Source organism: Haliotis rubra, unplaced genomic scaffold (assembly GCF_003918875.1).
Source record: "Haliotis rubra isolate DU_JTF1 unplaced genomic scaffold, ASM391887v1 Scf123, whole genome shotgun sequence".
NCBI classification, from domain to species: domain Eukaryota; kingdom Metazoa; phylum Mollusca; class Gastropoda; order Lepetellida; family Haliotidae; genus Haliotis; species Haliotis rubra.
Window position 1 is genome coordinate 919691 of NW_025765148.1, and position 25233 is coordinate 944923.

A 25233-nucleotide genomic window follows, 5' to 3' on the forward strand; every position below is an offset into this window, starting at 1 on the left:
ACTCTACACAGCTTCACTGTAGGTGTGTATTATGCAGCAACACTCTACACAGCTGCATTGTAGGTGTGTATTATGCAGCAACAGACTCTACACAGCTGCACTGTAGGTGTGTATTATGCAGCAACACTCTACACAGCTGCACTGTAGGTGTGTATTATGCAGCAACAGACTCTACACAGCTGCATTGTAGGTGTGTATTATGCAGCAACAGCTGCACTGTAGGTGTGTATTATGCAGCAACAGACTCTACACAGCTGCATTGTAGGTGTGTATTATGCAGCAACACTCTCCACAGCTGCATTGTAGGTGTGTATTATGCAGCAACACACTCTACACAGCTGCATTGTAGGTGTGTATTATGCAGCAACAACCTCTACACAGCTGCATTGTAGGTGTTTATAATGCAGCAACATACTCTACACAGCTGCATTGTAGGTGTGTATTATGCAGCAACACTCTACACAGCTGCATTGTAGGTGTGTATTATGCAGCAACAGACTCTACACAGCTGCATTGTAGATGTGTATTATGCAGCAACACTATCCACAGCTGCATTGTAGGTGTGTATTATGCAGCAACACACTCTACACAGCTGCATTGTAGGTGTGTATTATGCAGCAACATTCTACACAGCTGCATTGTAGGTGTGTATTATGCAGCAACAGACTCTACACAGCTGCATTGTAGGTGTGTATTATGCAGCAACACTCTCCACAGCTGCATTGTAGGTGTGTATTATGCAGCAACAACCTCTACACAGCTGCATTGTAGGTGTGTATTATGCAGCAACAGACTCTACACAGCTGCATTGTAGGTGTGTATTATGCAGCAACAACCTCTACACAGCTGCATTGTAGGTGTGTATTATGCAGCAACAACCTCTACACAGCTGCATTGTAGGTGTGTATTATGTATAATGCAGCAACATTATGCAGCAACACTCTGCACAGCTGCATTGTAGGTGTGTATTATGCAGCAACACTCTACACAGCTGCATTGTAGGTGTGTATTATGCAGCAACAACCTCTACACAGCTGCATTGTAGGTGTGTATTATGCAGCAACACTCTACACAGCTGCATTGTAGGTGTGTATTATGCAGCAACACTCTACACAGCTGCATTGTAGGTGTGTATTATGCAGCAACACACAGCTGTGTACAGCTGCACACAGCTGCATTGTAGGTGTGTATTATGCAGCAACAGCAACTCTACACAGCTGCACTGTAGGTGTGTATTATGCAGCAACACTCTACACAGCTGCATTGTAGGTGTGTATTATGCAGCAACACTCTACACAGCTGCATTGTAGGTGTGTATTATGCAGCAACAACCTCTACACAGCTGCATTGTAGGTGTGTATTATGCAGCAACAGACTCTACACAGCTGCACTGTAGGTGTGTATGTATTATGCAGCAACACTCTACACAGCTGCACTGTAGGTGTGTATTATGCAGCAACAGACTCTACACAGCTGCATTGTAGGTGTGTATTATGCAGCAACAGACTCTACACAGCTGCACTGTAGGTGTGTATTATGCAGCAACAGACTCTACACAGCTGCACTGTAGGTGTGTATTATGCAGCAACACTCTACACAGCTGCACTGTAGGTGTGTATTATGCAGCAACACTCTACACAGCTGCACTGTAGGTGTGTATTATGCAGCACTCTAACAGCTGCTCTAATGCAGCCGCACTGTAGGTGTGTGTATTATGCAGCAACGTTCTACACAGCTGCACTGTAGGTGTATTATGCAGCAACACTCTACACAGCTGCAGCAACAACACTCTACACAGCTGCATTGTAGGTGTGTATTATGCAGCAACACTCTACACAGCTGCATTGTAGGTGTGTATTATGCTGCATTGTAGGTGTGTATTATGCAGCACAGACTCTACACAGCTGCATTGTAGGTGTGTATTATGCAGCAACACTCTACACAGCTGCATTGTAGGTGTGTATTATGCAGCAACACACTCTACACAGCTGCATTGTAGGTGTGTATTATGCAGCAACAGCCTCTACACAGCTGCATTGTAGGTGTGTATTATGCAGCAACAGACTCTACACAGCTGCATTGTAGGTGCTTATAACGCAGCAACAGACTCTACACAGCTGCATTGTAGGTGTGTATTATGCAGCAACAACCTCTACACAGCTGCATTGTAGGTTTTTATAACGCAGCAACAGACTCTGCACAGCTGCATTGTAGGTGTATTATGCAGCAACACTCTACACAGCTGCATTGAAGGTGTGTATTATGCAGCAACACTCTACACAGCTGCATTGTAGGTGTGTATTATGCAGCAACACTCTACACAGCTGCATTGTAGGTGTGTATTATGCAGCAACAACTCTACACAGCTGCATTGTAGGTGTGTATTATGCAGCAACAGACTCTACACAGCTGCATTGTAGGTGTGTATTATGCAGCAACAACCTCTACACAGCTGCATTGTAGGTGTGTATTATGCAGCAACACTCTACACAGCTGCACTGTAGGTGTGTATTATGCAGCAACACTCTACACAGCTGCATTGTAGGTGTGTATTATGCAGCAACACTCTACACAGCTGCATTGTAGGTGTGTATTATGCAGCAACAACTCTACACAGCTGCATGTAGGTGTGTATTATGCAGCAACAGACTCTACACAGCTGCACTGTAGGTGTGTATTATGCAGCAACACTCTACACAGCTGCATTGTAGGTGTGTATTATGCAGCAACACTCTCTACACAGCTGCACTGTAGGTGTGTATTATGCAGCAACACTCTACACAGCTGCACTGTAGGTGTGTATTATGCAGCAACAGACTCTACACAGCTGCATTGTAGGTGTGTATTATGCAGCAACAACCTCTACACAGCTGCACTGTAGGTGTGTATTATGCAGCAACAGACTCTACACAGCTGCACTGTAGGTGTGTATTATGCAGCAACACTCTACACAGCTGCACTGTAGGTGTGTATTATGCAGCAACACTCTACACAGCTGCACTGTAGGTGTGTATTATGCAGCAACACTCTACACAGCTGCACTGTAGGTGTGTATTATGCAGCAACGTTCTACACAGCTGCACTGTAGGTGTGTATTATGCAGCAACACTACTCCACAGCTGCACTGTAGGTGTGTATTATGCAGCAACACCTCTACACAGCTGCATTGTAGATGTGTATGTATTATTATGCAGCAACACTATCCACAGCTGCATTGTAGGTGTGTATTATGCAGCAACACTCTACACAGCTGCATTGTAGGTGTGTATTATGCAGCAACAACCTCTACACAGCTGCATTGTAGGTGTTTATTATGCAGCAACAGACTCTACACAGCTGCATTGTAGGTGTGTATTATGCAGCAACAGACTCTACACAGCTGCATTGTAGGTGTGTATTATGCAGCAACAGACTCTACACAGCTGCATTGTAGGTGTGTATTATGCAGCAACACTCTACACAGCTGCATTGTAGGTGTGTATTATGCAGCAACACGCTCTACACAGCTGCATTGTAGGTGTGTATAATGCAGCAACAGACTCTACACAGCTGCATTGTAGGTGTGTATTATGCAGCAACAACCTCTACACAGCTGCATTGTAGGTGTGTATTATGCAGCAACAACCTCTACACAGCTGCATTGTAGGTGTGTATTATGCAGCAACATACTCTACACAGCTGCATTGTAGGTGTGTATTATGCAGCAACATTCTACACAGCTGCATTGTAGGTGTGTATTATGCAGCAACACTCTCTACACAGCTGCATTGTAGGTGTGTATTATGCAGCAACAACCTCTACACAGCTGCATTGTAGGTGTGTATAATGCAGCAACAACCTCTACACAGCTGCATTGTAGGTGTTTATAATGCAGCAACAGACTCTACACAGCTGCATTGTAGGTGTGTATAATGCAGCAACAACCTCTACACAGCTGCATTGTAGGTGTGTATAATGCAGCAACAACTCTACACAGCTGCATTGTAGGTGTGTATTATGCAGCAACACTCTACACAGCTGCATTGTAGGTGTGTATGATGCAGCAACACTATCCACAGCTGCATTGTAGGTGTGTATTATGCAGGAACACTCTATCCACAGCTGCACTGTAGGTGTGTAGTATTCAGCAACTCGCTCTACACAGCTGCATTGTAGGTGTGTAGTATGCAGCAACAGACTCTACACAGCCGCATTGTTTGGGGAAACAATGTGCTTACTGTGTACAGAAAAATACGGAACTCATATTTCCAGTTCTTTGCCGGTTCCCCTAGGAAAATGAACTACAGATCGCAACGTATCCGATGATTTATGTTTCCTTTCTGTCAGAGTTTGATACAAAACATACTCTTTTATTCAATTAAGAAGCACTCGATTCTTCAACTGTATGGCATGACAGAATTAGAATGACCATATGACAGAGCCGAGTAATCCTTAACGTCTTTTATAACGAGTGAGTGAGTGAGTTGTAAGTTAGTTAGGTCGTATCGGAATTACCTCAACCGCATAGCGACACCAATCCATTTCAAGTACAATTTTTAAAAGAGTTTCTTAAAATATTTCTTCAGTATTCTGACAGTATTATTTTTGACAATTTGCCATACACAAACATAATACAATTCATTATACAGTCCAATTTCTCCTGAGTAGATATTTAAAAGATGTCTTGATAATGTGAATCCCTTGCATTTGAAAAGCACACTTTTGCATTTGTCAAAGGGCATATACTTCATGGTGAACACCTCATCGCAAGAGATACACTTAGGAGGTCCATCTCCATCTGCTTGTAGCTTGTTAACTACTCATCGACAATGTATACTGAGAAAGAAAAAAGACTTACAAATATGTGTCCTGTTTTAATCAGTTTTCAGCAGACGAATACGTAAACCAAATATAATAAAACAATGTAAGTATATTTACACTTTAAATCGTTGCACTGTTCACCAATACCCTTCTTTAAGTATAGCCGTCAAATGTGCCCCAAAGGGTGGTGCACAAACACAGCGATCAGCACTGTTCTACACCGTTATGGTAGGGTGGCTTTGTTACGACGTAAATTGTAATAAAAACGCAAATTGTAATACTTGCAGCAAATTGTAATAAACTTGACGTAAATTGTAATAAAAACGTAAATTGTAATAAAAATTGACGTAAATTGTAATACGCAAATTGTAATAAAAATTGACGTAAATTGTAATAATTTTCGTTGCGGTAAAATGTAATAAATGTTTACGTAAATTGTAATAACAGTTTTAATCACTCGTAAATACGCGGGTGTTTGTTTTTCGTTGCATTTTATACATCAAATAAGCTTGTTAGGGCGATAACTCGAGAAAGAAATGATGGATTTTGTTCAAATTTGGTACCAAGGTATATTGGCGAGATTCACCGACACAAGTGAAATGGAGTGACCTTGAGATAATTTTCAAGGTCACAGCAAAAATCTGAGGGTTTTGCCAATATAAAGATTGTTAGCGCGATAACCCAAGAAAGAAATGACGAAAATGATATTCGTCCTGATATATAATAGATATAAACTGCCCTCTGCATCATGTCTTTTCGCAAATATCTTTTGAGGTTTTGATTTGTATAAATATAAAGTGGGGTGGGGTGGGGTGGGTTTTCTAACGGGTATATCAAATCAAATCAAATCAAATTAGACATTTGTATAGCGTTACATATCCAGGGTCCTGCTCATGTGCGCTTAGTCGAATGCTCGTTTGAAGAGGATGATTTTGCGACAAGATCCGAAATGTTGATATTTTCCGATTTTCTGACATTTTCAGGTAATCAATTCCAGAGTACAGCGTCCGGTCTGCTAAATGATCTGTCCCCGTATGTTGTGGTTCGGACAAATGGAATAGCCTAGCTGACTAGCAATGAAATGCATCACAAATTAAACTTCAGGAAACAAAATATATATGCAAGAAACATTTTTGTATGTTTGAGATTGGTAGAGGTCGGCTAGAATCAAACTTAGATATTAAACTGCACAAAAGGGCAATTTGAAACTACAATCGCTTGTTCAAATGACTCCCCCTTCTGTTTACTGAAAGAACTCGAGAAAGAAATGAAGGATTTTGTTCAAATTTGGTACCAAGGTTTATTGACGAGATTTACCGACACCACTTGAATTTAGTGACCTTGAGGTCATTTTAAAGGTCACAGCGAAGGTGTGACAGTTTTTCACATGCCATGCTTGGTAGCCGCGAACTTAGAAAAGAATTAATAGATTTTGATCCAATTTTATAACAAGGTGTATTGGCGGGAATCCCCCTACACCAATTGAAACAAAATATGCAAAAAACATGTTGTATGTTGGTTAAAGTCAAACTTAGATATTAAACTGCACAAAAAAGCAATTTTAAACTATAATCGCTTGTTTAAGTGACTCCACCTTCATGTTTACTGAAAGGGCTTGTTTTGGAGATACTACCCACCCCCTTTCAGTTGACATCATCATAAGGATATAACTCATCCTAAAGTTTTCACTTATTCCTACATGGTGTCAAGGGTTCAAACTAAATACTGAATGGTCACACAAGTGTCAGCTCTCAATATGTTGTATATCTGGACACAATGTTTTTGAAAATTTAAAATGAGGGTGTCCTAAAAAACAGTCCCCGTCTAAATGTAAATCCAGCAATCCAAACCTTTGAATGTTGATGATGACGGGAAGTCATCCAATACTATGCTGAACATATTTTATATGATACTATCTGAGGGTATACCATTATCCAAGAGATAGCGCAATAGTGCAGTTGTAAGGCGTCTGCCTATCACGCTGAAGGCCCTGTTTCGAGGAGGCACCGAGGTTCGGTTCCCAAGATGGGCACATTTGCGTAGTATCCTTTGACAAGATACTTAGATCTACACTGTCTCAGTTGACCCAGCTGTAAAATGGGTACCCGTGAGTATGTGCTGGCAATGTGAGTGTTTAGTTCATTGCGCCTAACAGGCAGCATGGCTGTACAGTCCCCAGGGAGTTGAAAAAGTATCGGAAACTACGATAGTGTCCTATGATCGGGGATAGTAATGTACGTAGCGCCGTGAGCAGGCAATGTGCCTGGATGTGAGCGCCATATAAGCGGACTATTACTATTACTAGATACCAAATGGGATATTGTTTTCCATTTTCTGCAAATTTGCAAGAAACATAATACCCCAATGTTGTGATGACTAATATCTCGTTAACCACATTACCCACATGAAATTTTGGATATGACTTTGCTAATGATTCCTTCAAAATAAAATGGAAGCTTTTTTCAAACATTGGACATCGAGAATATAGTTAGTTTGACTACTTTTGCAACGCCCCTCGTAACATACTTAAAAGAAATGAGAACGTCTAAGGAAAAAAGCATTTCGATCTCTGAATACTTCTGAGCTATTTAAATACAAAAAGCAAAGGAATAAAGTAAATAATCTGAAAAGAATAGCCAAGGGAAACTTTTAATCTATTTTTGATAACTATTTATCACTTCAGTCTACTCAATCAGGTGGTTACTACTTCATCGGGACCCACTCCCCTTCTTGTCACTGATGATTCTGGGATACCTTCAGTTTTTACAGATTTGGATAAAGCTCAAACATTAAATGAATATTTTGTATCTGTTTCAAATGTTACTGATGGCGGCAAGACTTTGCCACCTGTTAGCCATCGCTGTGTTAACAGTATAACAACTGTCATTGTAACTGAAAAGGAGGTATCTGATAAGACCTTACCAGCAAACAAATCTAGTGGACCTGATGGCATTAACATGAGAGTGTTAAAACGAACTTGTACATCTATAGCTGAACCTCTTTGTTTGTTGTATAATATATCACTGAGTGACTGTATTTCCTACATTGTGGAAAACGGGTAATGTTACTCCTATTTTGAAAGAAGGAAATGCATCCCTCCAAACTAATTACAGACCTATTAGTTTAATACCTATCCTTTGGAAAATCCTTGAAAGAATAATGGTAAAGCATGTGCACGACCACTTCCATGAACATAACATTTTAAGTAAATTCCAGTCAGGTTTTATTGCTAGTCATTCTACTACATCTCATCATAGACATTTATCATAATATATGCTCAGTCCTCGATAATCACCACCTTTACTGTATGCTGTTTTGTGATATTTCAAAAGCTTTTTACAGGGCATGGCATAAAGGTTTATTGCACAAATTAGAAAATGATGGTGTTCGTGGAAACGTACTTAGTTGGTGAACTAACTATCTATCTGGGCCCGGTTGTTCAATACTCGGTTATCTTAACCGCCGGTTAACTCCTAACGGCCGGATAAATCCTTAACCGGCCGTTAGGTAACCGAACGTTAAATATGCGTTGTTCAAAACATGGTTAGTCATGCCGTTAGCTACCGTCGCCATCAAAGTTTAACAGTGTGGTTAACGTCACTGGTTAGCTTCCATATATCCCATAGTTCCGTTTACTTCCGGTTTACCAAAAATGGAAACGCAAAATGTCGCCTGCACCCCAAGGAAATTGAGAAGTCGAAATTTCTCTGCTGACGAAGAGAATGTTATCCAGTCAATGGTTGAGGCCAACTCAATAGTTTATCATAGGCATGCGAATGTCGTAGCGTTACGAACATTTTGTATTGGAACAAAAGGTTCCAGCCGTTTGCATAATTTATATTTCAAAGACATATGATCCCAGCTCTGTGTGGGACTTACTTCAATTCCAGCAACAGAAAAGACATTTTAATGAAAAACTATAGCACAGCTATAGATAAAATATGATGAATCCATGAAAATAATATTAATATTAGAAGCATGTTGTCCGTGGATAGAAAATTATAAATATTACACACAGAGTTACGCTTAGACGGCTACAGTCTTAATGAATCTTTGAATTCCCACAAGACCTATCGCTCACTTTTCACTCCTTAAAATTGTCATGACTGTATGGCCAAGTCGTGAAGATGCTATCAATATCATTTATTAATTATTTGCCAAGTCTGTCAAAAATTGTAATGTATGAACACACATTGCCAAATCTTTTAACATCAAACAATATAGATGTTGGGTAATTAATACCATAGCTTTTATCTGAAATATGCATTCAATACCAATAGAAACTTAATATGTTACTAGCACCACGTGCAAGTAATCAAACTGTAATCGTACTATAGGCCCCAGGGCCAACACTGCTGAATAAAATCCATCTATTCTCCGACCTTACTTTTGTCAAGAATCTCATGAATAATACTGTGCAATATCGTCATTATCTGAACGCCTCCACAGACGCATATTCCGGAAAGATGTCTTGAAAAACATGAAGCTGCGTCTAATTTATAGATGAACATAATTTCCTCGATACTCATTAATCAGATGAACCTTCATTTAGTTCAATTCTCAAGTGACTGCAGGAAATGCATAATTCTTGTTAATGACTTCAAGGACGGAAAACATGTATTATATTTCATAAGTGTATTATAGAACGCTGCAACGATTCGGCAGAGAAATACTATTGTGCCATAGTATTCCTTATATGAACCCATCGATGTATAACATTAGCATTCAGATATTGTTATAAAATAAGTTAAAAATTCCAAATATTATCGTGTAATATGACAAGAGATAGTGTTGTGTTCGCTGTGACAAAAAGGTTTCGATATTCAAATACATGTGTAACATTTAATCAAAGTGACTACGAAGTAGGCCTGCATATCACTCACTCACTGAAATGATTAGTAAAAATATAATTAAAATCGATCTATGGGAAGGGATGCCAGACGGACATCGGATAATTACTTGGAGTATAGACTTTCAAAAATAGCATATTAATTAACAATGATATCAGTTTTTAATAAAATCACTAATAATTCTGAAACGTTGCCGATAAGCCTGGAATCGTGTTCAGATGTTTTCATAAATACACTCACACGAACGCCCATGTGCACTTTGTGCCCTATTGGATAGTGTTTACAAAATCAAGTTTCGCGAAGGCCGGTATTGAAACGCCAATTACATCACTTGTATTTCATATTCAGCGACGACAAATGAATCACTGCATTCTAAGGCTGGGACGGGTACTCGGGTACTCGAATTCGGGTCGGGTACAGCTGGAATCGAGTCCTATATCTAGGAATCGAGTTTCCGGAAAGGGAGAGAGCTCTGTAATGACAAAGGCAGACAATAGCTTGTCTTTTTCATTTTTTGACGTAACACACATGTACATCATTGAGTGAGTGAGTGAGTGAGTTTAGTTTTACGCCGCACTCAGCAATATTCCAGCTATATGTTGGCGGTCTGTAAATAATCGAGTCTGGACCAGACAATCAAGTGATCAACAACATGAGCATCGATGTGCGCAATTGGGAACCGATGACATATGTCAACCAAGTCAGCGAGTCTGACCACCCGATCCCGTTAGTCGCCTCTTACGACAAGCATGGGTTACTGAAGATCCATATTCTAACCCGGAAATTCACGGGTTTTTACATCATTGGTATTGTCCGATTAATGGAGCATAGTTTTAATTACTGTAATTTATCTGTGCATGAGCAGTGAATAGTTAAGTTACAGTAGCAGCAGGAACAAAACGTTCGTTGTTATAACGAGGAATGTAAGTAATGGTGTTACTCTCTATATTGGTTAAACAGACGTAAATTAAATAGCTTGAGGTCAGTTTTAATGTTCAAGTTTTTCTACAATAATCTCTGTCAAATCGTGATTGAATATTCAGAAAGTTGACCCGAATGTATTTCTTACATTTCCGGGTACTCGATTCCGATTCGGGTACGTACATGCGGGTACTAAATTCCATTGTTTCCTACTCGTCCCAGTCCTACTGAATTCCTAATACATTTTAGAATCTAATTAAAACTGGTTTTTTTGGCACCAATACCCAGTGTCTAGATAAAGTGAAACGAAAGATATTGGGGGTGGAAACAACTGCTGTGCTCGAAAGACAACACCTGTTTGAAATGTAAACAAAGAAAATTTCAGACGTTATACTGTGTAGCATTTTCTCAAATTTTCAGACACCCATTTGCATGGAAAGAGCATAGTAGCAAGAAATAAGAAATTAAAAATAGATACAATACAGGAATGTGATTTAGTTACACGAAACTGTCAAGTTTCTGTGCTGCGTGACGCCATGACTGACGCAAAATCACGCAGAACGACAACGGTAATAATCGGCATTTCTGGCTTGTTCTCTATCTTAAAATGGGAGTGTATTTGGCAATTTCTCTGAGGTGAAGGTCGGTAGAATATACAATCACCACATCCCGCCGATTACACTTTCAGTATCATAATATAATCGTTCGGATATTTTTTCATGAAACTAATTTAATTATCTACATGTAGCCTTGTTCAATATCATATCATACGTGGGTATAGGGTGTACGTGTTATATTCTTTGAAAGTGTTTGTTTGAATAATATTTACAGAAGAAATTCACACATTTAGTGTAGTAAAGCATATATAAACCTTTCCACAAGTGTTAAAAGATTAAACGTAGGCATCATGTACTTGTACAACATGTATTTTAGTTCCTATGATGTGCATAGTTACAGTTTCGTATGTAACTCTTCGTCAGAATAATTTCCAATATCGAAGTCAAGTCCACGATACACCCTATCCTTTCTTTGCTGAACTGGCGTCATGAAAGCAGTGTTAGCCATAAACGCCATTTGCGAGTTATGTTAGCGGCGGTCCTTAGGTGTGTTAACTTAACGTCACGTTAACAGCCTGTTAAAAGTTAACAGAGTTTTGAACAACAAGATAACCCTCTGTTATTAGGTAACACTCGGTTAAATGTACTTAACGGCTGGTTTAAAGATAACCGAGTTTTGAACAACCGGGCCCTGATAGACGAGTGTGTGTCTCTGTTAATGGAACATTATGAAAAACTAAATGTTACTGCAGGGGTTCCTCAAGGATCTGCCCTTGGTTAATTTGTGTTCCTTGTATATATCAATGATTTACCTGGAAATTTACAAAATATCACAATAATGTTGGCCGATGACACATCAATCGTCGTTGCGGGAAAGTATGTAAAATCCATAGAAGAAACTCTCAACTATGATTTAGCCCAATTGAATAAATGGGCAGAAAAGTGGTGTGGTGTGTTCTAACGGTTATATCTAGCATACTTTAAGACAGAGGGGGGTGGTGGTGGTTCTAACGGTTATATCTCAACTACATGTAGAGGCGGGAGGCCTAACGGGTATGAACAACAATAAAAACTTTCATGCATTTATGACCCAAATTTTCGAACCTTTTATCAGTCTCTAAAAGGGAGCTGGCAATAGATTTTAATGAGCTTCGTCCTTCAAGCCTGAACACCTTTTAATGTGGTTGATTCATCCTTTGTCATTTATCATAAAAAGTAGTGAGGTTGTGCTTTATTGTTATAGATATCTAAAATATATGGACACTATTTGTTGGTAACTGTCATCAGACATTATTTGACGACATTTCTCATGGTTTGAATATAGCCGACTTAATAGAAGATAAATATCAGTTTACAACGCAACTGCCTAAATCTTGGTATTTTCGAAACCAGAGAAGGGATATGCCGATATTTAGGTCGTTAACCTAGCATATTATGGTCACGAATATAATTTTCTATTTATTACCGAAGTCTTTAATTGCGGAAATTACGCGATAATCTACTTTCCAACAAATGCAGGCTCTCCGTCATCGTTGTATTTAGAAGGCGGCTTCTTGGAAGCAACGTGACGTCTTAACATTGTTCATGATGTCATGTCACCATGACAAAGGGATATTTTACCCGGTGCATATTGCATGAAAACAAATTATCCCCGATATGTTTGCCCTCGTATGTTATAAGCATTAACTTGTTTGAGTGGCATTTTAGAAGTTAAGACGTACAATATGGAACAAGTTTTTATGGATAACAACTTCTTTATTTCGTGAGTGCGACGTTTCGATACAGATTCTTGTACCGTTGTCAAGCAAGAGTGATACATGAAGTGGAGGAGCTGCATATTTATACTGTGTATAACAAAGAAACTACATACATTGTAATTGACAAAGGAAACAACATAATTGCCATAATTGGTAAAGCAGTAAGCTGATGAAGCAAGTGAGTACACAAAGGATAGTCAATGGAAGCCAGAGATGTATAAATACAGGATTGGTACAATGAAGGAGATGTTTATACAATAGGTGCGATGTTTATACAATAGATTGGGCTTGGTGGAGGAGTGGATCATAAGCTGATGGAATGAAGTATCCTTGGTCACGGTTGATGGTGGGCTTATGGCGTTTGATGTGAATGGCTTCGGTGAGCTTGCGTTTAGTGAAGTCCGTTTGGTTGTTGGCGAGAATGGTGAAGTCGGACCACTCTATTTGATGATTGGGGTTTGCTTTGATGTGGTCAGAGATAGCTGATTTGGTGTCGGAGTTAGCAACAGAGGTGCGATGTTCTTTGACTCGGGTGTTGATGGGTCGGGATGTTTCACCTATGTAGCTTTGTCCACAATCACAGTTTATTTTATAAATAACACATTTCGGGTTGTTGTTGTTGACGGTGGGTTGTTTTCTTCCGTTGGCATGGAGGAGGTTGTTGAGGCTGGAGGACGCTGAGAAGGTTGTGTCTATGCCTGCCTGTTGTTTCAGGAGTCGGCTGATTTGATGTGATGGTTTACCTATGTAGGGAATGGATATCTTGATGGGGGCTGATTCTGGTTTAGATCTTTTGGCAGGAGGTGAAAGCGTTGCTTCGATGGTTCTGTTGACTATTTCAGGTGGGTAGTGGTTGCGTTCTACAAAGACTTTCCTTAGGTGTTCAATTTCTTCTTGTAGGTTTGTTGAGCAGATGTTTTTGGCTCTTCTGGTCAATGTAGAGATGACGCCGGTCTTGACTTTAGGGGGGTGGTTGGAGTTGTAGTGGATGTATTGATCCGTATGGATCCGTTGTGGACCTATTCACCAATGTACCTCGGGAAGAAGCCCTTCAAGCACTACGCCACAGAATTGACAACCTCCAACAACCCCTCAACACTAGCCTCTCTACCGACTCTATCACAGCTATGTGGCAAGGAATAACCAGGCGCCAGCGATTTATGATATCCTTAGCAAATGTAACTTAAAATTCCCTCTCATAAAAATACAATAATATGTAGTAATATGATGAAGAAAATAATACGAACCAGGTTAAACTATGACAACGCAATATATGAATGTATGATCGAAACATAAATCATAATAAATCACATATGATTAAAACATTAAATTAACTTCAAATATGTCATTGCGTCAACATTGAAAATAATTCGAAAATGAAGAAAAAGAAACGTGCAAGCGTAAACAAACAATATCCTGTTATTTTGGGATATGCTATGAAGAACTTCAAAATGTAATAGAAATAACATTAAATTATTGAAAGCTATTGCTCGTAAAATATGTCCTCGCGTCAACATCGAAAATAACTCCATAATGAAAAACAATTAACTTTAATTTTCAAAAATTACCCAAATAATCTCTGGCTTTTTTAAGACGTGTCACGAATTATTTCACAGCTGGTAGAATTAACATGAAATTATAGAAACCATATGCTAACAAAAATTAGTAAATTAGTAATGACAAAGCGTTTGTCACAAACATATAGCTATTACCCCCCGCCACATGTCGATATCTGAATGTCGCAATTATCCTCTGTCTGACCCTGAAAATTATGTAAACGTTACCGAAACTGTCATCTGATGCCTTGATACAACATGTGAACAAATTCCATCCATTAGGTTTGGAGATATCGCAAGAATACTCGCTGTGACCTTGAAAATAATCCGAAAGTCACTGAATTCGACTGGCGTTAGACGATACTCCCAACGCATGTTGGTACTACCTTTAAGCAAAACATATTAATTCTGTCTTGTATTTTCGCACTAAAAAGTTAGACATGTGCAAAACACTAAATTCAAGTGGTGTCGGTAAATCTCAAATCTCCAGTCAATAAACCTTGGTACCAAATTTGAACAAAATCCTTCATTTCCTTCTCGAGTTCTTTCAATAAACAGAATGGGTAGTCATTTGAAGAAGCGATTGTAGTTTCGAAATTGCTTTTTTGTGCAATTTAATATCTAAGTTTGATTCTAGCCGACTTCTACCAATCTCAAACATCGCATATTTTGTTTCCTGAAGTTTGTGATGCATTTTATTGCAGATTTTATGTTTTTTGGGAGTACCAAGCCAAGATACAAAGTCTCACAAAATGGGGATCGTGAGGCTGCAACATAGCAAAACCAATTTGCTTGAGGCTGACAGATAATATGTAGAAAAATAAAACATAAAAACAGCTGCATTTGTATCATATTCTAGGTGAGGCTGACTACTATTTGAACGTCCCTCGTAGTTATACCCATTAGAAAACCCACCCACCTCTCCGACTCTACATGCATGCAAGTGTGTTAGATATACCCGTTTGAAACCCACCCCTACCCCACCCCCCTTTTATATATGTATACATATCAAAACCTCAAAAGATATTTGCGAAAAGACATGATACAGAGGACAGTTTATATCGATTATATATCAGGACGAATATCATTTTCGTCATTTAGCTAAGATTTGTCAATTCATTCTTGGGTTATCGCGCTAATAATCTTTATATTGGCAAAACCCTCAGATTTTTGCTGTGACCTTGAAAATTATCTCAAGGTCACTCCATTTCACTTGTGTCGGTGAATCTCGCCAATATACCTTGGTACCAAATTTGAACAAAATCCATCATTTTTTTCTCGAGTTATCGCCCTAACAAGCTTATTTGATGTATGAAATGCACCGAAAAACAAACACCCGCGAATTTACGAGTGATTAAAACTGTTATTACAATTTACGTAAACATTTATTACATTTTACCGCAACGAAAATTATTACAATTTACGTCAATTTTTATTACAATTTGCGTATTACAATTTACGTCAATTTTTATTACAATTTACGTTTTTATTACAATTTACGTCAAGTTTATTACAATTTGCTGCAAGTATTACAATTTGCGTTTTTATTACAATTTACGTCGTAACAGGCTTGCTGCCCAGCTCGGAGAGTCACGCACGGTCGAGTGAGTGAGTGAGTGAGTGAGTAAGGTTTTACGCCTTTTTGAGTAATATTCCAGCAATATCACTACGGATGACACCACGAAGAGGCTTTACGCATTTTACCTATGTTGGGAATCGCACCTCGGTCTTCGGCGCGACGAGGCAGCTATTTAGCCTCTGGGCTACCCCATCGCACTAGCCGATATTATTAGGGCCAGGAGACTACATTACACGATTCATAAAGAAGACTTTCAGAATCGGTATAGTTCACGAGGATAAATTCCAGTAGGGGATACGGATTCTCATTGTGATTGGAAACTGACGTCTCACTTGACGCCGATGCTACAATTTTCATGTTTCTCTTAGGTCTATCGACAGCTATGGTGTAACGTTTATACGAGTGAGTGAATTAGAATTTTCAATCGCATCTGCACTATTGCGATGAGAACAAGCCGACTTTAATTAAATGTATCTCATCAAAGGAAAGTAAAATAGTATTTTGAGTATCAAAGTTTAGGTATAAAACATACCAATTCAATAGCGAAAAAATACACTTTCTCAGAATATAATAGAGTCCATATGAACATACAGAACAAAGTCCTACCTTCTAAACACAGCGGGGATTTAGTCACACGATGCACACTGCATCGCCTCCCTGACGGACACGTGTGATCTGCGCAGGGGCCAACGAGTTCCTTAAAATAAACAAAATATTTTCAGCAATTATATACATTCCCAGTGTTAATTGGAAATTACTCATGAAAAAAAAGAAGTCATATATAAAAATGAATGCAAATATATCGGGCACAAATATCCATCGTTAGCCAGGAACATCAGGCATTGATAGGTAGTGGTTGAATAACAACTTGTCATAAAACCACCAAACCGTTTCCATAAGCATGACCGTTCAGCCATATGCTTGGTCCAATGTGCACTTATGAGTATCATAATCATCGGTGACAAATGGATGTCAGAGGCAGTTACTAATTCTGACTTGTACCATACGTTTCCGTTTTTGCATCATATGGACGATTGGCTAGCCATTGTATGTGTTAATGACGGGGCCACCGATGAGGCAGAATACGATCATCTTTCACGAATACTATCATCATATTTAGCAAAATAATCTTATGGTGTGGAAAGGGGTTTGCAGCTTTTACTTGTGTATCACAATCATATAGTCGTGGCACCTTGTTTCCGGGTAAAGACGAGTGTATCCCTCCCCTAAACATGTCACTTTGTCATTGGGTAATGACTTTCTCATACGACAACATAATCAGTATATTTTCACACACACACGCTGCCCCTCTGGATCCACGTTCATAGACGTATTGGCAATATAAAGCACATTCATACATGGGGAGACATACCTTCGGCCAGTGTGAAATATCGCTGTGTTTCCACGGTGGTTTCGTCACCAGATCGGTTGGTGCTGATGAACTGTCTTTCTTGTGAAGGTGACAGGTGCGCAGATTAGGTTCGAATCCAAATGAGGAACAGCCAAGATGGGCATAGCATTCCACGGCACACTCACGTGCAGCAGACACCCTTCCCTTAATGATGCCAAATAAGTTGTTTTCCAGATAACGGTCATCTTCTGTGATTGATGCTTCATTGAAGCAAAACAGCTGAACTGGACAAATGAAACTTACAATGAAACACAGAATATACGGGACCATCTTAATGCGCTGCAGTTTGATAACAGCGACGCTAGTTTTGTGTTGCTGTAGCTCCATGCATCCCATGTGTTTACATCCTGTGCGGCAGAATATCGATTTTATACATCTCCTTACATACAGTTTGCATTAACTATGCATGGCTTTGTCTCAACTTGCTGCCCCTCGTGTGATGATTATGCAGCATTATGCAACCATATTGACTTCTTCAGTGGCGCTGATTACAAAGTAGAAGGATCTGGAAAGCCTATTCTTGAACCATATGCCTTCGGGACTATTGCTGATTTTTCTCGGATTCTTTTATGGAAAGATAGAGGAGCGACTTATTGCCTCTCAGCTCACACTACATCTAAAGTCAACAGAAGACCAGCTTTGTCTCCCAGACTTATTTGCTAATATCCATTGTTCTTGTTGTGAATAACTTTGATGCATGTTGTCTTATTTAATCCATGTTACATGTGTAATAGTATATGTCTAGATGTCTGTTCTGTGCTGAAGTGAAGTGAAATCTTCCTTGATAATGGTATAAGAATTTATTCTGAAACACGTCAGGTATCACTTCAGTGACAGTGGCGTATGTATATTAATCAATAATTAGATAAACATACGTCGCTTCCCGCTGTAAAGAGGAGAGATATACGCTGGCGACTGAGTTCATACTGCAGATTTGAACATTCATCTCAAACTATTGTGATAAGGTGAAAGTCGTAATAATTCCTGGGCATTAGAGATTATATTTGTTAGATTTCAAGCATTATTTTTTAGTTTTCATGGCCTATGAAGTCACTTTATAGGTGCTTCATTTAGCATTTTGTCCAGGTTTTTTTTTGGTTAGTCCCGGTTATCTCGTCAAAAACAATCATGGCTACGGCCAGTCGCATGTGTTGCATGTTTCAACTTTATGTAGGGTTCAAGGGCATATAAATTTGTAAGTATGCTAATAATGTTGTTAATATAACCTAAATGCAATATCCAATTGCCTAAAGTAATATCAGTAAATATTTCTTGAGAATTTCTAAGATTTAGTGCACTAGTTATTTTCGATGTTAAAATCCGGAAAGCTGTAATATTTTTTCTTGTAGTATTTTCGACAGTTACTTATTATTGTGTTTCTGTTTGTTTAAGCTTGCACCTATTCAGCTGTGAAGTTTGCTCATAAATAAGCAATAAAGGCTGGATTGAGTTCAAGATTTGTGGTCCCTATATTTTGAATCCTATATAAAAGTGCAAGAAATTTATGGTTCAAGTTAATTCAAGTAAGACAATATGAATAAAGAACCCAGTGAAATTTACAGTTGGCTGAGGGCATATACGGAGCCTAATGTGACTATGAATCAAGATGAGGTGAATTCAGAGCGAGTTCTTCAATTGAATAAGGAAAGGGCAGGTTTGCAAGCTGCATTTACAAAGACAGTAAATAAACTAAATGACCTCCTAGCAGACAAAAACTCTGACATGAGTGTTATTGAAGATTCACTGAAGTCTGTTGAAAAAACTTATGAAATCTTATCTGGAAAGTGAGACGGATTCAAGAATGCACTACTGTAGAGGAAGGTGAGAAGCTCGAATTCTACAAATCGCAAATCTTTGATAGACTATATAAGGTGAAAGTAGAGGTTGAAGCACGACGTCAAGATGCGGTAAACCCGGGTGACTCAGCCAGTCAGGTGGGAAGCAGCACAAGTTCTACAAAATCTAAGATAGCAGCTAAGAAGGCAGCTCTACAAGTAAAGCAACAAGCTTTGAGGAAATCTCAAGAATTAAAGCTGAAAAGGTTACAAATTGAAATGGATGAAGAAAAGCACAACATTGAAACAGAACTTGCCATCGCAGATGCTGAAATAAAGGCCATAGAAGAAATAAGTGGGGTACAAAAGTCTGTACATCATGAAAATAAGGACAATACTCCTCAGGATGTGCAGAACAGGAAAATTCCTGACAAGAAACCTGTCAATCAATTTAATCCCAATGCACCGCCATGGATGGGTCAAAGCAAGGTTAATGAGACTCCTCAAGTTCGTGTTGACACTTATGATGCTCTGCAATTGCCCAAGGTGGAAATTATGACATTTGATGGTAATCCGCTCAAATACTGGACTTTCATCAGATCTTTTGACAATAGCATTGGTCATACAACCATCAGTGAAAGTGCGAAGTTAAATCATCTTGTGCAGTATTGTGACGGACCTGCAAGAGAGGTTGTGGAATGTTGCCTGATAATGAACCCAGATCAAGGATATACACGGGCAAGACAACTCCTGCTCGAGCGATTCGGCAATCATCATATCATTGCTAAAGCTTGGATTGACAAGGTGACAGGATTACCCAACCTGAAGCCTAATGATAGTGTGAGCATGCGCAAGTATGCAGACTCTATCAGAAGTTGTGTTGTTTCATTATCAGCTATGAGCAACCTGAATGAAATTGACAATCAACCCCGAATGAGGAAAATTATTGACAAGATGCCTGTGTATATTCAAAATAGTTGGCGGAAAGAAGCAGTGAGTGTGTTGAGACACACAGGGTCTTATCCAGGGATTGAACACTTAGCCAATTTCATTGAGAATGTGGCTGAGGAGTTGGATGATCCAGTATTCGGGGTTAATGTGAATGTCTCTACTGCAAGACTACGCAAAGGCGTGAATCCAAGTTTAAGTCATCATCCAACTTTTTAGCTGAAGCAAATCAAGGTGATACTGAAAACTCTTGTGTGAAACAAGTTCAGTTATCATGCAAATGCTGTCAGGGCAGTCATCCGTTATTCCAGTGTCCGGCTTTCCAAAAACTCAGTGTTCCAAAGAGGCTGGAGCTCGTGATTAAGCATAAGCTATGCTTCAACTGTTTTTCCTCACGACACATATTACCCGATTGCAAGAGAGAGACTTTTTGTGATGTGACCAGTTGCAAGCGGAGAGGTAAGAAACATTCTTACTTGCTGCATGATCATTCAAGATCTTATGAGAAGTCAAGTGAACCTTCATCCAACAAGTCTGCGACAAAATTAGAAAGTCATCTGCCATCAAGCGAACAGACTAAGAACGAGAACATGTTTGTGAATGGATCCGTGTATGGCGCTAATGGGGCCGGAGGTAAAAGAATAGCCTTACCTATAGTTCCAGTCTGTGTTAAGGGTCACAACAACAATATCAGAACTTTCGCCTTACTTGATCCTGGAAGCACAAATAGTTTCTGTTCAGAAGAACTTGCCAATTCTCTGGGTCTAAAAGGAAATAGAACATTGTTGTCATTGAGTACACTAACTGACAGAAATAGTGAATCACAAAGTAAAGTTGTCTCCTTGAAACTGACAGACGTCGAGGGAAAGAATTCTGTCGACATGTCACATGTGTTTGTGCTGCCACAAATGCCGCTAGTGGAAGGAAGTGTCGTCACACAGAGAGACATTGAGGATTGGGAGCATTTTCGGGGGATTGACTTTCTGATTCTTGACGGACCATTAGCAAAGGTGACAATACTAATCGGACAAGACAATCCTACTGTACTAATAGAGGTCAGAACTGGTAAAGCTAACCAACCATATGCTACCAGGACCAAACTAGGATGGGCTATAAATGGACCCCTACGAAGAGGCTCACAAAAGCATGTCACTGTCAACTTCGTACAAGAGAATCTTGAAACACAAGTGGAGAGATTTTGGCAACTAAGTGAAGTTATGACAAATGACATTGCGCTGTCATTTCAAGACAAACAAGTCATCAAGCTGTGGGACTCTACAGTTGAGAGGGAGGACAAACATTATAAACTGCCAATTCCATTCAAGTCAAACCCACCAAGACTGCCGAACAACTACAGTGCAGCAGAATCAAGGCTACAATCATTAACCAGGAAGTTAATGCGAGACGAAGGACTGTCTCAAGGCTACAAGGCAGGTATTGATGATATGCTGCAGAAGGGCTATTCGGAAAGAGTTCCACACGAAGAAATGAACGTTGACAATGGGTACACATGGTATATCCCACATCATGTCGTCCTCAGTGACAAGAAGCCTGGTAAGTTCAGGATAGTGTTCGACTGTTCAGCTTCCTACTGTGACGCAAGCTTGAACAAAGCAGTGTATCAAGGGCCAGACCTGACTAACTCCTTACTCGGTGTGCTTCTGAGATTCAGGCAGCACAAGATAGCTCTGGCAGGTGACATTGAATCAATGTATCACAGAGTGAAGGTGGCTGATCATCATCGGGACTCGTTGAGGTTTCTGTGGTGGAAAAACCAAGTATTAGGAGGTGAAGTGGAGATCTACAGAATGACTTCACACCTGTTTGGAGGAATATGGAGTTCAAGCTGCGCTAACTACGCACTGCAGAAGGTAGCCTTGGACAATGTTGACGATTTTGACAGTGATGTCATACAGACTGTGAAGGACAATTTCTATGTTGACGATTGTCTAAAGTCAGTCCAATCTGAACAGGAAGGAATCAAATTGATCAAGGATCTGTGTGAGCTCCTGCAAAGGGGATCCTTCCGACTCACCAAATGGTTGAGCAATAGCAGAACAGTGTTGAGCAATGTCGCTATGGAAGAGCGAGCCAAGAACTTGAAAGATCTGGATCTGTGAACGAGTGATCTCCCACAAGATAAGGCTCTTGGAATTAAGTGGGACACAGAAACAGATGAGCTTTACTTCAAGTTCATTCCAAAGTCCAAGCCACTCACCAAGAGAGGACTGGTAAGTGTCATCTCTTCGATATACGATCCTCTGGGATTCCTCACCCCATTGATCTTGAGTGCAAAGCAGATCTTCCAAGATGAATGTAGACTCCGCAAGGGATGGGATGCGGTAATAGAGCTAGAGCACAATGAAAGATGGACAAAATGGTTATCAGAATTGAATCTCATCGAGGGATTTTCAATACCAAGATGTGTGACCCCAGAAGGTTTCGACAAAGCACTCTCTGTTGAATTGCATATCTTTGCAGATGCTTCGAGTGTAGGATATGCAGCTGTGACATACCAGCGAATGAAGAATGCCGAAGAACAAATATGGTGTTCATTCCTGATGTCGAAGTCTAGATTGGCTCCAATCAAAAGTGTTACGATTCCCCGTCTTGAACTGTGTGCGGCTGTTCTCGCCATAAGATTAGATGAGGCTTTGCGCAGAGAATTGCGCATCAAGATAGAAAGGACAGTATTTTGGACTGACAGTATGATAGTCCTACATTTCATCAAGAATGAGTCCCAAAGGTACGAAGTGTTTGTAGCCAATCGGGTCACTACCATTCGAGAAGGTTCATCACCAGAATGTTGGAGACATATTGAATCATCTCAAGATCCCGCTGACGCAGCCTCCCGTGGGCTAGATACCGCTGCTATGCTGAACCATAAAAGTTGGCTTCAAGGACCAAGCTTCCTATGGCAGAATAAAGAGACCTGGCCAGAACAACCTCCAGTATTGAGTGTATCCACAGCTCAGCTGGAAATCAAGAAAGCTAAGGTGAACTTCGCTAAGTCAAAGAATGTTGACTTATGTACAGATCAACTCCTGAAGAATTATTCTTCGTGGTATCGGCTGAAAAAGGCTGTAGCCTGGATTTTGAGACTCAAGAAATGTCTCATGGACAGAGTCAATGAGAAACAAGTAAATGGGAAACAGAAGACAAAGCTTTCACTGGAACCTCTGAGCGTCTCTGAAATGAAGCATGCTGAAATGGCAATCATCAAGTATGTGCAAAGATCAGCATTTCCAGTGGAAGTGGAGTTTCTCATGAATGCTCGTCCTGTGAAGAAATCAAGTCCTATCCATCCACTTGAGCCATTTCTCGATCAGGACGGTATCCTGTGTGTCGGTGGAAGGTTACAAAACGCACCTATCCCTGACAAGTCCCAACATCTTATGATTCTACCAAAGGGACATCCAATTGTCACAATCATTATCCGAAACTGCCATAAACAATTAGGACATTCGGGTACAGAACATGTTCTGGCCCAAGTGAGGACAAAGTATTGGATAATAAATGCCAGAAGCACAATCAAGAAAACTTTAAGAGACTGTGTCCAATGTAGGAGACTGCAAGGAAAGCAGTCAATTCAGAAAATGTCTGATCTTCCTAAAGACAGAGTTACACCGGGCAAACCTCCTTTTTCTCATGTAGGGATAGATTGCTTCAGCCCGTTCTTGATAAAGCGAGGACGCAGTGAAGTGAAGCGATACGGGTGTTTATTCACTTGTTTGAACACCAGAGCTATCCAATTGGAAAAGCTTGATAGCATGAATACGGATTCCTTCATTAATGCTTTCAAGCGTTTCCAGGCCCGTAGAGGGGCTCCAGAGCTAATCCGTTCTGACAACGGATCTAACTTTCGGGGAGCCGAAAAGGAGTTAAAAGAAGCCATTAGAGACTGGAACCAACAAGTGATCCAGGAGCATATGCTTCAGAAGGAAATTACCTGGATGTTCAACCCCCCAGCAGCATCTCACGTGGGTGGCGTCTGGGAGAGGCAGATCCGGACTGTTCGGAAAGTGCTGAATGCTCTGTTATATCAGCAACACAGTCTACAGGATGAAGGACTATCAACCTTGCTGTGCGAAGTAGAGTCAATAGTAAATAGTAGACCTATTACTGTAAATCCTGACAATCACAAAGACAGTGAACCTCTGACTCCTTATCATATCTTACTCCTGCGATCAGCAAAGTCTGCACCACCAGGCAGATTTTCACTGAAGGACAGATACTGTAAGCGCTGGAGATACATCCAGTCACTTTCAGATCAGTTCTGGTCTAGATGGCTTAAACAATATCTGCCTACTCTGCAACTCCGCCAAAAGTGGTTCCAATCAACAGTGAACTTGAAAGTCGGAGACATCGTTCTGATCATGAATGAAAATGTCCCTAGATATGTGTGGCCTCTGGCGAGAGTCACTCAGGTGTACCCAGGGAGGGACGGCTTGGTGAGAACTGTGGAGGTCAAGACCTAGGATTCCGTGTTGACCAGGCCAATCTACAAACTGTGCTTGTTGGAATCTGCCTGTGAAGACAGACTGTGAATGGACTGTTAAAGGACTGTGAACATCAAGAACTATAACTCTATAGACACTAAATGTGACGGGTGTGAAGTAACATATTTCAAGTGTTCAAGACTTAGCATAATTTAGTGTTCGTTAAATGTCCTACATTTAAGGGGCCGGAATGTTAGATTTCAAGCATTATTTTTTAGTTTTCATGGCCTATGAAGTCATTTTATAGGTGCTTCATTTAGCATTTTGTCCAGGTTTTTTTTTGGTTAGTCCCGGTTATCTCGTTAAAAACAATCATGGCTACGGCCAGTCGCATTTGTTGCATGTTTCAACTTCATGTAGGGTTCAAGGGCATATAAATTTGTAAGTATGCTAATAATGTTGTTAATATAACCTAATTGCAATATCCAAATGCCTAAAGTAATATCAGTAAATATTTCTTGAGAATTGCTAAGATTTAGTGCACTAGTTATTTTCGATGTTAAAATCCGGAAAGCTGTAATATTTTTTCTTGTAGTATTTTCGACAGTTACTTATTATTGTGTTTCTGTTTGTTTAAGCT

General features: G+C 39.9%; 2 protein-coding genes across 2 annotated transcripts in view; one reads left to right on the forward strand and one right to left on the reverse strand.

Annotated features, from left to right (window-relative positions):
* The window catches only part of LOC124266108, a 42491-nt gene extending 24790 nt beyond the window's left edge, over positions 1-17701 (reverse strand). The window contains exons 1-2 of the mRNA XM_046700920.1: positions 17393-17701; positions 16627-16717 (exon numbers count right to left, since the gene is read on the reverse strand). Coding sequence (XP_046556876.1) covers positions 16627-16717; positions 17393-17701 — 400 coding nt within the window. The remainder of the gene's footprint in view (positions 1-16626; positions 16718-17392) is intronic.
* A 5014-nt stretch (positions 17702-22715) lies between these two features.
* Positions 22716-24632, forward strand: LOC124266109. Its single transcript, XM_046700922.1, has one exon. The coding sequence runs from the start codon at positions 22716-22718 to the stop codon at positions 24630-24632; it is 1917 nt and encodes a 638-aa protein (XP_046556878.1).
* Positions 24633-25233: the final 601 nt, after the last annotated feature.